This window comes from Perissodus microlepis, chromosome 13, assembly GCF_051167445.1.
Source record: "Perissodus microlepis isolate ML-2025 ecotype Zambia chromosome 13, ASM5116744v1, whole genome shotgun sequence".
In the NCBI taxonomy this organism is placed as follows: Eukaryota; Metazoa; Chordata; class Actinopteri; order Cichliformes; family Cichlidae; genus Perissodus; species Perissodus microlepis.
The window spans coordinates 11,498,767-11,513,414 of record NC_140473.1 but is presented as its reverse complement, the minus strand read 5'-3'; the positions used below and the strand labels follow the sequence as shown (position 1 = coordinate 11,513,414).

Sequence of the window (14,648 nt, the reverse complement as noted above, 5' to 3'; positions counted from 1 at the left end):
TAACCAGCTGCTGTCTTTATCTTTGCACTTTTGCATAGACATTAATCATGCTATCTGGTTTTCAGGAACACTGCATGCACAGCTTGTGCATTTCCTAAAATCCTGGCAACTGTTTTTTTTTTCTCCTGTAATTCAAAAATCCAAGGAATAACACAGCTAGCTTCCTGGGAATTTACTGCTTTTTTTAAGCCATTGTTTCCTGAATATGACAACACAAGTGATTTAAAGACAGCCCCTTGGGTCTGAAACTTTGGAGTGACGATTTTCAAAATTATGTTAATTTTTTTCCCCTCATGGTCGCAATCTCTATTTCTCTCCATCATTCTGTCTGTCTAATAGCACCGAGGACTGTGAGGTTCACCAAACAACCCATCTGTCCATGGATCTGCCCGTCCGTCTGTCTGTCTGATTCGCCACAGGTGTGTCTGTCTTTCCCTACATGATCCACGCTTCTTTCATTAAGCTGCACAAGTGAAGACCAGGAGCTGGCTGCAGCGTGAAGGTTGAAGCTATAGACACAGAGAGACACTGCTCAGTGTTTAATGATCCACTATAACTATACCTATTCATCTCTCCCAGCAGAGCAGAGAAACGCCATAGAAATGGTCCTCTGCTGACAATACTGCATCATGCTAAATCACAACTCCTCACTCTGCACGATATGAATCATGTCCCTCCAGCTGCTTAAAAATGTTCCTTTAACATGAGGCAGCACAAGGTGAGATTCAATAAAAAATTACCTAAAGAAGCAGAAGCAGTTTAAAAGAATAGCGTCAGACAACAACAAAAAACTGAAAAAAGTGTCCGCCACTGCACCACTTCCACATGAACCAATCAAACAGAAACTTCAAGCTCACATCTATCCCCGATCGATAAACATCTATATAGCTTTCCTTTGCTTGTGTGAGGAGCTTTCCCTACCTGCTGTACTTATGGGCACGCAGAAACAGAAACACACACACACGCACACACCAGGTCTTGTTGCTGAGAGGATTTGAGGCAAGTGAAGCCGAGCAGCGGAGTCAGAACAGAGACACCCAGAGTTAATGAACCCTCACCAGTCAGCATGGCTGTCCATCTGCTTTCATTATCCCCATAAACAGAGAGCCATGGGCACTGCTCAACCAGCCAGCAACACAGACCCACACGCAAACGGCACATCATCATCCTAAATATCCCACGTGAATTATGAGGTTTGTGCTCTATATGTGTGTGTGTAGGATTGTGTGTTGCGGGGAAAGGGAAGGGGCTCGTATGTAGATTATAAAGCCCATGCGGCATAGCCGAGCTCACCACCTAATCTAAGTGGAGTTGCGGGGAGAGGTGAGCACGAGGTTGACTGTTGAGCCCATCTGGTCAACAGCAGGTAAGAGGCTTGAAACACACACCCGCTGACACACTTGATGCAAGTGTGAGCCCATACACTTAAATCTAACCTTAATTACATGCATGTACATCTGCCACATTAGATCAGCGCTCGTCCCTCCACTTCGCACATGGCACCCGTTTAAAATGATTCCTAACTCTTCGCCGGCTTATGCCTGGTAGCGTTTTGTAGCATGCGTCGCATAACACCTGGCGCGGTGAACGCACCGGGAGAATAAACCAGGTTTCCTCCTGTGCAATCAGAACGGCTGCCAGAACAAGAGAGATGAGTCTGTGCACGAGCTGTGGGCTGATTGAAACTGAAGAGTGTGACCCCACTGTGATCCATGCAGAAAAGGGAGTAATACCTAAGTAATACAGTCGCTTTCCCATCGTCTGTGCACCCTTTCGCACATACGCACACCCACGCCAGACACACAAACCGAGCCAAGATGTGCCTGTCAGTGCTTGATTAAGACCTGCATCCAAGGCGAGAACAGAATCTTTACTGTGTATTGGAGGCTCTCAGTCAAAGCCTCTAGAGGAGAAGTAAGAAATAAGTCGTGGAGCTGGAGACATGTGGAGGAATTAAAGGGTGGATGAGGCCAGATCTCATTCTTTCACTCTTCTCTTTGCTATGGTTGCAATCCAAGAGTGTCAAAGCAGAAACGGGGATTACTGCAGCTACTGTGGCTGTTTGTGTGCGCCTGCATATCTTTGAAGTCTGAAGATAGATTTTGCATGGCAGACCTTTCCCTTTAACATGGACTCGAAAGATCCAACGCAAGGAAGGAGAGGATAGCAAAGAAATGGACGGAGAAGAAAAATCTGAGATAGAAGAGAGAAGTGAAGAAGAGAAATGAAGAGATGGGCAAAGAAAAGACAAAAAGGAGGTAAAGGGAAAGCACAATGGATGTCTGGGTGCACCCCTGTTGACCTGCGGTTAGGAAGCCAATCACAGCCTCATTACTGACAGAGGCAATGGGCTTAAGAGACAAACATGATGCTTTAACTCCGCAACAGCCGCTATGTTAAATAACAGCAGCACACTGCTGACATGCAGCCAATCACACAAAATCCATCAAGCCTCCCCTCCTCCCCCCCACTACACAGTCACAAATACACTCATTAAGCATCATTCGCCTTGATTTAAATCAGGGAGGAAGAAAAAAAAAAGTACGTTTGAGTCCTGCTGTTGCCTAGCTGAGCGCCATGCAGACAGAAGGACGCAGGATCATTTCCGTTCCCTTTCTCAGCCGGAGATATGCACACGTACGCTCAAATACACCCATCTCCCCAGGGAGGTCTATGTGTCATCCCCTTACTTTAGACACACCAGCTGCTCGGTGTGTGTGCTCTGCAGTGTTAAGAGCCCCTTCCTACTTCGCACAAGCCCCCAGTGGCACCCACATCCACTTACACATAGGCATGACAAAGCTCCCCTCGCTCCCCTCTTTCACCCACCCTCGACAACTCAAACACCCCCCACATTCATAAGTACCTCGAGGGCAGATGGGACCCTAATAAGCGTTACACTCAAAGAAATGGGATTTTTCACACTGCCTTCTAAAGAGCAATCCCCAAACTCTGGCAGAAAGCTGGCTACAAGAAAGGAAAAAAAATGATGGAGTGAGAGAGATATGGATGACAGAGGTTGGTATATGTGAGACTATAAACCTATAAATACGCCTGATGAGACTATCAAGAAACTGAGGGAAGAGAAAGGGGAAATGGGGACAAGTGATAGCAGTTATTAATGACGGTGTGAAGGAATGTAGATCCGTACGCCAAATTCATTTAAGAAACTAACACAAACTCCATCGCCTCTGTAATGCAGCACATTTCGTCTAAGGATGGAAAGTGTATTAGTAACACACTTTAAGCAGATTTTTTTTCTCCCTCCAGTTAGCCAAGCCCACATGACACACACTGATACAAACAGACACAAACACAAGCATTAACAGATTGGCTGTGGTCTAAGCCCTGAGTGGACTTGGCTCAACTGCGTTTAGAAAACAAAACAGCCTCTGCTAAGAAGATGAGGAGGAATCTACATGGGCTGGAAAAAAAAAAACCCTCTATTTAAGAGCACATGCAGAGTCTTGGAAAAAAAGCACAGCCAATCAAATGCTCACTCTGCCTCTGATCTATGGACCTCAGAGCAACCGCTCTTACCGTGTGTGTGTGTGAGGGGGGGTTTCTCTGGATCAGGACTGACCTCCCGTCGTGAATCCTGATCCTATTGGTCACGACTCTCAGAGTGCTGCTGAGATCTTAAATGAAAATTCCTCCACTAACTCACTCACTCCTCCCAAGTGACCTTGCATGTCTTTCAGTATGACACGCAAAAAATACCAAAACAAAAAACGGCGCCTCTTTATCATTTAGAGGATGTGTGTCTGTGTTGCATTAAACGGGTGCGTGTGTGTGGGTGTGAGTGCATGGGTGGGTGGGTTGCTCTCTTTTTTGAAGTCAGTGGGCACGTCTCAGTGCATCAACTGAAGGGAAAATAATAATAAAAAAATAAAATAAAACAAGTAGGTGTGTTACACTTTCCATGCACAACGCACGATTAAGTGTAACACACCTCTAAAGCCACTTACGTGCATCTATAGCTCCTGTTGAAGTTGGGAATAAAAGTGTGTGTGTGTGTGTTCTTTTGCTGTCCCCTTTTACCCCACACAAAGGGGCAGAAAAGGCTTTCTGGAGACTCCTATTCATCTAAAGCACAATGGAACCCCACAGAGGTTTTCTTCCTGTTTCCCTGTCCGCTCCACCCATCTCCCCCCACAGGCCAGGATAGAAGAGCAGGGGGTACCCTGTCCTGCAGGCAGAACAGCAACTCAGCTCCCATCTGCCACCAAAACTATCCACCCCCAGTTTCTCCATCCATCCATCCTCCTGTTTCACTCCAACATCTATACTGAGACAAACTATTTTATATACTTTTTGACAAAATAAAATTCAACTTTACTCATTATTTTCTGAGCCCTTGCAGTGAGCAGCTTGTTCAATAACAATTTTTTTTTCAGATTTGAAACCTCAAATGTTTGAATTAAATGAAACATTCCGGTATTTCACCACGCTTTTATATGGAGGCAAACAGGTAGGAGGCACCATCTGCTGTGAGATAAACAGGACGTTTCAAAACCAGGATCCACAAAGACAATACATGATACATTTAAATACCTTCAGCTCGTGATAATTACACTATATTGGTGAGCACAGATTGAAGAAGTTGGTGAAGGCTCAGCAATATTGATTAAAGCATTATTACCACACTGAGAGCACATTGTATTTGCAGAAACAATGACCTGTGCTTGAAACCATATTCGTCTCAAGACAGCCAGTCTGTGCTCCAAACTTTCTCCTGCTACTAATTTCTCTTTACATTCTTCATAGTCAGCTCCCTTCTCCATTTACCTTGCTGTTTTGCCCTCCTACAGAACTCTTGCTGCTTGCTGCAGATTTATGGTCTGGTCTAACATGCGCAGTATTGGCAAAGCATTAAACATGTCTACTCTTAATACTGTGTGCTCTCTCCATCGATAAGAGCCTTAATAAAAACATCCCCCTAGTGGATTTGTGTGTCTCTTTCCACTTTCAATCCTCCACCACCCTCCCTGACAATATCCTTCTTTCTTAACCACTGTTTCTTGTGTTGCTTTGCTAACTCAAAGCGTTTCCTTGCTTGCTTTCCCTGCCAGCCTTCTCCACCGATGTCAGCCCCCACTCCACCACCTCATTGTCTGGCCTGTGCCAGAGGTGTAATGATGCTTGAATGCCACTGCTATGGAATTTTTCGTCTTCACTCTTTTCTCATAAAGGATATTTAAAAGGCATGCCCTGAGATCAATCTGTCTCAATGTGCCTCTCGCAGATCCATTTCTCTTCCATTTCTCCTTTCTGTTTTTCCCCTCTTCGCTTTCAAATGGACAACATTACCCCGCGTAACCTCTCTCCGGTTTGGTTCACACGCATCATCGTCAACAGCTCCCAGCTGCAATTGGCACACTTGCTCGAACTGCACCGCTCTCGTCCAGTCTATAAATGCACTGCCGGTGCCCTAAAATCCTTCACTACCTCCTGGAGCCATCCGGGTCACTTACGCCAATAGGAGAGGAGCAGCCGTTCTCCTCCCACTTCTCTCTCCCTCTCCCCTGCCGTCTCTGATGTCAAAAAATTTGAGCATCATAAGCACATTTTAAATATTAACAAAGACCACTTTGCACGTATGAATAATACAGCAGGGAGGCCAGTGGCTGGCCGGCGAACTGATCCCCTGCCGCCCCACGGCCGTAAAACTAATGCACTGCCTGGGGCCAGAATGGGGCCTGATCTGGTCTGGGAGCAGCGCACGCCCGTGGAGCCCGACTGGCCCATGGCCTGGCTCGAAGAGAGCTGTCTATCTGTTTATTTATCACGGTGCCCAACCACCTGTCCAGATCTCTGCAGATGCAACAGCCTGGCAGCACTCTTGTTATGACTACATGTTTCAGAGACTCTTTAATCTAATCTGACATCTCAATCTGTTGAGCGTCTTTGAAGCCAAATCTACTTTGGTGTTTGTTTGACGTTAGCTTTGTTGTCACATTCCTTTCTTTCCATGTGTCTAAATTTCACAACGGAAATGTCAGAGAATTACAGGATTTTTCTGGCCACATTGTAAAACAGGGCAAACCCTCCCCACCAAAAAATGTACTTTACAAGCTCACATATAATTTCAAAGAATGTGACTCTTCTTGGAGCGACTGCACTGTCATTCCAGACAGGAAGACTCCCACACTTAACACAAATGAGACAGCACTTTTTGTGAGAGTGTCACTATTCATCGCGTCCTCTATGGGAGTGTCTGACATGCCACGCTTGCTAACTCCGAACACTTGACTGCCCCTTTGCTACTTCCCTAGCCTTACGCACTCTTCTCCTTTCTTGACCTCCCAGTCTGCACAGTGGCTTCATGTGGACTTACTGGACATCTGGTCATCTCTGGGTCACAAACTGTGCTCGAAACACACCTCACGTATGTCAGTTGGGGGTTTTTTGTAATTGTGCTAAAATCATTAATAATAAGACACATCAAGAGAGGCGCTGGACAGCAGGCTAGTTACTCCAGACAAGTTTTCCTGGCAGGCTTGGTAATTAATGTATATGTCAACACAGAAAGAAGAGCACCACAGCAGAAATGTGAGCTCAGCACATCCACAATACAGGCATAAAACAGAGACGTGAGGGATCTGGGGGGGAAAGCGGCAGAGGTAAGGTTTAAACACAATGGGAGAGAAGATAAATGCAATCTGTCTGTTCCATCATGCTTTCCCTAAATATATCCCTGCTTTCCTTTCTCCCAGACAGAAACTTTACTGGGGCACACTGTGCTATTGTCCCCTGGTGTCCCCCTCCTCTTGGTTCTGCTCCCCTAACAGGACCTCATTGCAGTCCTCAACTGTTTATATCGACATTTCTCATTTCTCATGCAAGGATTTCAGAACAGTCCGCAATTTTAATAAACGTAAGCTGCTTTTCTGCTCTGCCTGTTCAGGGAATAACACACACACATGAGGACCTTGGGAAGTATGGTATGAGTGGGAGGGTGGGTGGTGGTCTTATTGGCATTCAAATAAATGGTCACATTCTTGGCAGACGGTCAGTGTATCTTCCAAAAGATTACTGTTTCCATCAAGTTAAAAATCTGAGTTCTTCCCGGGAGGGTCTTATTTACTCACTGAAGAGGTTTTTAGCAAAAAAAAAAACTATACAGAATCTGCACGCATTGTTGTCCGCATTGTTCTTTTTTATTTTTAGCCTACTATAAAATGAGTTTAATCCACAATCCACTAAACCCTCAGATTTCTGCCTTGTATTTCAATCTGATCTGACAGTGGGTGCTGAGGAATCCTTCAGAATATCCTACCACTCGGCTTCACTGAAAGGAATCATTAATCTAACACTAGAGATGTGAAGTGTCCCCTCAGTGTTCAGGTCCTGTCCCATCAGCTCACCAGCACTGACCTGTCCCGCCTGCCAAGAAATTTCATCTCCATGAAAGCTGGCTGCAGTCTTTGATGGCATTAACACTGAGCAATCCACTGATAAAAGTCTGCTCTGCCGCAATCAAAGCCTGTGCTCTTCACTCTGCAAAAGGTTGTCTAATAAAATAATAATTAAAAAGGTATAAATCGTTTATGAGGACAAGTTTAGCATTTCAAAAACAACTGGCACACCCAGGCTTGAAACAAGGGCCACTAAATTTAGCCGCTATATCTTGCAAAGAGAATAAAGAAATAAAGAAGGAATCTCTTCAACCTGAAGCACTACAAGTGTTCTGTCTTACTTTTCACGGGGCTTTGCTTTTTCTTTTTGGAGAGGCCAAGAAGGCATGGAGCAAAACCTTAATTACTCCCTGCGCACCAGGGGAGTTTGATTTTTCCGCTCCAAGAAGAAAGGAGAGCTCTGAGCTCAGGTCTACTGTAAGACTGAACGCTATGCTGTGAATAAAAAAGAAGTCCTCGTCAGCAGGTGATCCCAGACCCCTGCACAGCTCACACATTAAACAAAAATAAAATTTAAAAAATCCCATAGACCAGTAGCTGGGGTCTGAAGCAAACTTTGAAGTTAGACACTTTTAGTAAAACGCATAAAGTTTAAACAATCTTCAGTTTTTTCATTTAAGTTGTTTTAAACTAATTTAAAAACACGTTGTGTGCGTGCGTGTGTGTGTGTTTATGAAAACAGCTGAGCGCGCTGTCACAGTTATTACAGTACAAACTGATCTTTAATTTCACTTACCAGTAGCGGACACGGCAAATCCCCCAAGCAGGAGGAGAAGAACCAGAGGACCGAGACCTTGGCCACGCTGCATCCGCACAGAGCGCATCTTTCCCGTCCAGCCGTCGTGAAATGTCCCGGATCGTCCACGCAGCGTAACCTGCGGAGCTTTTAATACACCGAGTGGCTTTTTGTCCGGAAAAGTCTTTACCCCCAGAATGGTTGCGCGGGGAAGAGTCACACACCAGCGACTCCAGTAATTGAGTTAGAAACCGCTGTTTTTGTAAATACTTGACTCCTGACTGTTGACGCAAACGACAAACGGCTCAAATCACATCCATCACCGAGCAGCTCGAGAACGTCTGGGAGAGGTTGAAAGGGCGTAATTTCCATGCGTAATTAAAGTTTGAAGAGGTCCGCGGATGTCAAGCTCTGCTCAAATAAAGAAACGATTCATCGTGACTATTCCTGGTAGACTTCATTGCCAGCTCCACTATTTTGGGAGCCGTGAGCGCAGAGGTGCTGCGAGAGTCACCGAAAAGTTTGACGCATCGCTAAACGAAGATGTCAAATTAAACGACAGAGTCTGGGAGGAGAAAAAAAACCCCAAAACACAAAGTAGCACGGGGGTAGGTAATTCTGTCAGGTAACCGCCAACACCAAAGTCCGAACTCCCGAGTTTGTGCTGGGCCCCTGGGTGTCTTGTCTCGTCCCCGTCCGCAAGGTGTAAACATGAGCACGGGGATCAGCGCCAGCTTCACAATGCCAGCCTCCGGACTACCAGTCCCAGCCCGGCCAATCACATATTATCCTCCTCCTCCTCTCAGAATGAAGGCTGAACAAGTGAAGGTAAAGTAGTGGCAAGCGAGGAGGAAATAGATGCGAGGGGAGAGATAGAAAACACGGATCAGCTCTGGATTCAGCAGGAGTCCTTCTGCTACAAAATGAGGTTGAGCTTGTGAGTTTACTCACATCTATCTATCTATCTATCTATCTATCTATCTATCTATCTATCTATGTTTACTCTGAAAATTGAACAGCTCACAGTCTCCCTTCCTGTTGCTGTCCATGAAAATGTTCCTGCAGCAGCAGTCTTTGGCTCATGTGTAGATTATTTCTCGTCAATCCCCTCTTTCCGCATCCATGGGTCATATTTTACTCTCAGCGTCCACAAGAGAGCACCCTTTCATAAATGAGACCATCTGCGGCCAGGACGAGAGCTGCCCGGGTCTTCTGCGGTACACGACTGTGTAAAAGTCGCTTTCTGTACGACCGAGTGGCGTCGATATATGCATTTCTTGGACATTAAAACCGGGTGTTTTATTGTTGATTATTCTTGTAAAGCAGTGACTGAGCAAATAGGTACAACTAAAAACTTCAGCTTTCCATCATCTGAGGCATTATTTCATTTTTAGTATAGTTACCTTTCTAGGGGTCATCTGCCAATTTAAGGCCTTACCTGGCTGGAGTTTTACCTTCTCCTCCTTCTGTGTTTTCAGTCTTAATTGCATGTTTGTTTCTCCTGCCCATGAGATTTTATTGGTGACAAAGCTCCACAGCATTGGATTTTAGAACGTTTATTTTCACTAACAGGTCACATGATGCAGAGGACAAATTGAATGGAAATCCAGAATAAATAAGTGCATGAGGGCTTGTTCAGTAGTTTGATATGTTATGTGGCCTTCACAGTCACTAGATTTCAGTACAGTTGAGCACTAATGGGAAATTAGGGCTCAACAGAAGCATCTTAAGAGACAATCTTTTGGAAGCGCACCAGATATTCTGCTGTATTTGAGAGTGGTTGATGCTGTTCTGCAAACCGAATGTGTTTCCTTCTTGTGTCACCTGCCTGTTGTATGGTTTGGTGAATAAAAGCAGAAATGTATTATTATGTTTTTTTCTAAAAATGTCACAGATTATTACTTTGCGCCTTTCTTCAACGTCACTTTCTGTGAGCAGTATCGCTGTCTGGCTCGTGGCTAATGTTCATTTACTCTGTACTGACTCACGTTGATGTTCACTGAGGGGAAGGTTTATCTCGGCATGACTCGTACCTTGAGATTAGACATACTTAAATGTAAAATGCTGAAGAATAAATAAGATACATAAGAGTTTCAGAGTAAAGCCTGGAGTTTTAAGCACGGGGTGAGACAGACAGAGAGCCAATATGCCGCTGAGCCCAGCGCGAGGCCATTCTCTGAGATGTGACAGTAGCTGGCAGCAGAACAGCATTGCTGTACTTTGCTCAAATCCAACTTCAAAGGTCATAATCCATCTGGACAAGTGATGACTCCCAATGCCTCCTTCCTCTGATGACAATTATGCTGTTTCATAAGCACAGAGTACACTCTGGATTATTTATTTATTCTCCGTGTCTTTACTGTGACTGGTGAGAGAGTGAGAATGAGAGAGGTAGGATGAGAGTGACACAGGCAGAGATGGAGAGAGAGAGAGAGAGAGAGCTGCTGATAGAGCAGGAGAGGTTGGGCGTGAAATGGATTTTGCAAGTTGTGTTTGAGGCAGATCTTGATTGTGGAGCTGCAAATGCATCTTCTGTTTACATGCCCGTGCATGCTCTAGCTTCTGATTGTGTTTCTCTAGTGTTTCTTCACTTGCCTGGTCCTATCACATAACAGCTATATGTGCTGCATTATGGATATATACAGTATATTTGAATGACACAGTGACCTTTCATTTTCAGATCGCTTTAGCGGCAACTCGCACTCGCACTTTGCGGTGAGGAGCTCATTTGACAGTTTTCATGGCACATCCACCTTGATGAGGTTATGCCGGATGTTAGCGTTTTGCAAACTCTAATTAGACAATTTGCCCTCTCTTCCTTTTCCTCCAATTATTACTGCAGTGATGATAAAGTTGAACTTGCCATAACGTATTATTTTGTTTTGCCCTTTGCTAAGACTAATTGAAGATATAAGTCAAGGGCATCCAGTGGAAAACTGGAGAAGAAAGCTCGGGAAATGGAGAGCCATAATCAGGTAGGATGGAACTGATATGCTGTAAACGGCAGAGAAGAGGAGACAATATGAAGCTAGGCTATTATTAAGGCATAATAGGTTATCCTCCGATGACTTTTTAGCACCACTGACTCTCTGTTGCTTTGCGTTGTAGGACTGACATAAAAAGGATCAAACTGCCTATCTCTGTAAAACAGAGGGGGGGGGGGGGTCTAAAAATAGGAGGCATGCTCTAGAAGTTGCTGTGGAGATAATTGAATATTATTTTCAGGAATGATTAAGTTGACCTATCCGGTAGACTAATTATTTCTTGCAGGCCAGAGGAGAACGTGTTTAATAGATTTGGGTAGCAGTGAATAAGGGAAAATAAAGCAGCCAGTCTGTAGACTTTCTGCTGACCGGATACACAGTGTCTGTGGAAAAATGAATAATACCCATCATTAGAACTTGGCTTGGGGAATGATCACACATTTTTCTTGCGGTATTTCCAGGATGGTGTCCTCTGTCGTTTCAGGAAGCAATGTCCTAGTTCTTCTAGATCGGTGGTGGATAGTTTGTGTGTGCATTTCTTCACCACTATATCAACAGTTTAATTATTTGAGTTTTGATTAATATTTATATTGCATATTGGACACATATTCGCTTGATTGTTAAATTGCACACTTTTTTTTACCCCCCCCCCACCCCCCCCCACATTTATTTGACAGCTGGTGTTGGATGTAGTTTGCATATTAATAATCTCATTCAAAACATTTTGCACAAATGGGGCACATAAAAATATGCAATATATGGGACATATGAATAGATTATGCATTTCCACAAGCTGAACATTAAATGCTTTTTAAATCATGAATAATACATTATACAGTACACTTTACAGTAATCTATCCATCCAATTTCTTAACTTCTTATGCAGTTCAGGGTTACAGGGGAGCTGGAGCCTCTGTGCAGTAATTTTATATTAAATTTTTAATTTCAAGTACTCACTAAAAATAATATTTCTTTACATCTACATACATACGACTCTAAATGTAGGGCATTTCCCACACATGTCTTTGTTCAAGATTTTTAAGAAGTCTAATAAAACCAACCAGTATGTGCTGTACACAATGGCATGTGATGCTGGAGTTTTGCCGATGTGTTGGCGTATGCTGGCATGCTGTATGCCCGCTCCTGTCCAGCTTCAGAGTAAGACAGAATGAATGCGCCCGTGTGCACGTGTCACTGTCAGTGTGCATCGACTTCACCTGTCCTCCACCTTTGTAATCCCTGGGTACACCTGGGCCTTTTGGGCTTGAGGGCTTTTAGCAGATTGCATGTGTCAGACTTTGGACAATTACACTGATTGTTGCCCTAGAAATTCAGCTCTCACTTTGCTTCTGGGCGAGGAAAAAAAGTTAATGAAATTAAAGGTGACAGAACAATATGGAAAATGAGCGAATCTGTCCGCAAGCTGCTCTTAATATATATCCAACTCTGCTGTGCTATACAGAAATAGCAACTTGACAAACAAATGAAAAAAGGTTTTTATACCCTGAAAGGTCAGTTCTGTAACTGCCTAATGAATTCAAAAAATTTTTTTTGTAAATTCATCCAACTTGGAAAAGCTGATTTAAATGTATCTCCTCACAGAACTGCATAAAATAAATATTTGTAAGTAGAAAATTCATCAGCCACAAATATCCCGCGTTCGGTATAATTGCACTGTTAAATTCATGACTTGAACCTTGCTGTCAAAACTCTATGTTGATATTCAGGAAAGCTAGAAAGCGTAATGCTCATCTTATTCTCTAATGGCCACCATCAGATTGAGCTCTCCTCTCAGCCGTGCACGGGAATCATTAGTAAACAGCAGACCGAGGAGCAACAAGATCGTTTGTGCCGAATACTTGGGCAGGAGCGTAGAAAGAGAAACAAGTCTCTGAGGAGATTACAACTGATTCATATCGCCACTATGTTAAGATAAAGGATGTAGCTATAATGTGCGCAGCTGAGGGATCATGTGTTAGAAAGTGAGTGATGCACACTGAGAGGTATGGATCGTCAAAACATCAATCTCACCTGCTACAGATCCTTTTCAGGTGGGTTCATATTTCACATCATCCATCGGCCTTACTCACACACACACAATGAACATGTCACAGGAAACGAGCGACCAAAATAGGTTCTGCTTGTAATGCCTTGGTTCCATCAAGCATCCCAGTTTGAATGCCAGACTGCAAAATTAGCTCACCTAGAGGCAGTCCTTCACACTTGTGCTTTCTCTGTTGTGAAAGTGTAAAATAGGTGCTGTGTAAAGAGTGATTTCAGACAAAAAAAAAGGGTGAAAAACAATTGAAAACACGAGTTTATACAGCGTCAGCTACACTATTAGAATCAGAGGAATAAAATAGATGCGTGCGTATGCTGTGTTACAGCGAGGCGGTTCGGCGCTCTGGTGAAGAGTAGGTGTGAACACTAATTAAACATAACATCTGTTGGAAGCAGAGACACTGGCAGCTATCAAGCTCACAATCAAATCATCTGCGATTAGAAACCGCAGTATTATTGTTATGTTGTTCGAAACACAATACATTTTTTTGATTGATCAGAGGGGAAAATGCTCTTCCTCTACGCTGAATCCTGCCTCCATGTAGGAGTTTCTTACCCACTGTGGACCATTGGCAGGTAATGTCTCAGTTTATTAGCCCTGATATGAACTATAAACCCAAATTTTGTTTATGATGAGGGGCATGAGGGCATTGTTGAGTGAGGATATTTCATGAGGGAAGCATTATGTACACTTCATAATATTGGCTGCTCAGCACATTCTCTACGCCAGTCGAGTCCAGACTTGTTTTTTTTTTAATGGTAGCACAGGGCTTTAGGACACTGTAAGTCAGGGTTTCATCTGTGAGAGCAACATTATGGCTCCACTTCTGTATGTACTTGTGTACTTGTTGGGGTGTGCGTGTGTGTTTTTGTGTGTAGATTAATGACCACTGGCATAAGAAATGCCACCGACTAGTGTTTTACACAAACAACTTCTAGGTTTGTGACGATATGTGCCTGAGGGTGGAAGCGTGACTTTTGCTGTCCTCTGCTTCTCCCTCCGTCCCTCTCTCTTCATCATCCATCGGTTCCGTTCACCCGTGCCACCTCACTAATGATTGCTCAGCGGCCATGAGTCTACCATGCATCATTTACCAGGGGCTCTGGAGAGGCTGCGATACAGAGCAGAGGAGAAAAGGGAAAGAAAGAAATTCTCTGCTCACGCAGGTAGGAAGGCTGAAAGGAGCAACAGTGCTATCCAGAACGAGAGAATGAGAATAAGGAGAGGAGCTGACAGAGGTGGAGACACCAAGAGACAAGCATGTGCTGCAAAAGCAGCATGAAGGGAGAAGGTGAGAATAAGCTGGAGGGGAACTGGAGGCCCATTTTATTAATCACAGCCTTGATCTGGTGGGAAACACTGACAGCTCTGGATGGAAATAATACTCAAGAACTGCAGCTAGTGCACTTCCCCCTGCCACCGAGATTGGGGGTGAGGGGTGGCTAAGG

The 14,648-nt window shown here is 44.2% G+C and overlaps 1 protein-coding gene across 4 annotated transcripts in view; it reads right to left on the bottom strand.

The window, feature by feature from the left end:
• Nucleotides 1–9,204, bottom strand: part of unc5b (unc-5 netrin receptor B) — a 53,360-nt gene extending 44,156 nt beyond the window's left edge. For 2 of the 4 annotated variants that reach the window (XM_084948001.1, XM_084948002.1), the window contains exon 1: nucleotides 8,155–9,204. In XM_084948001.1, coding sequence (XP_084804127.1) covers nucleotides 8,155–8,242 — 88 coding nt within the window. In that variant the 5' untranslated portion in view covers nucleotides 8,243–9,204. The remainder of the gene's footprint in view (nucleotides 1–8,154) is intronic. The other 2 variants (XM_084948004.1, XM_084948003.1) reach the window with 1 other exon arrangement.
• Between the last annotated feature and the right edge of the window lie 5,444 nt (nucleotides 9,205–14,648).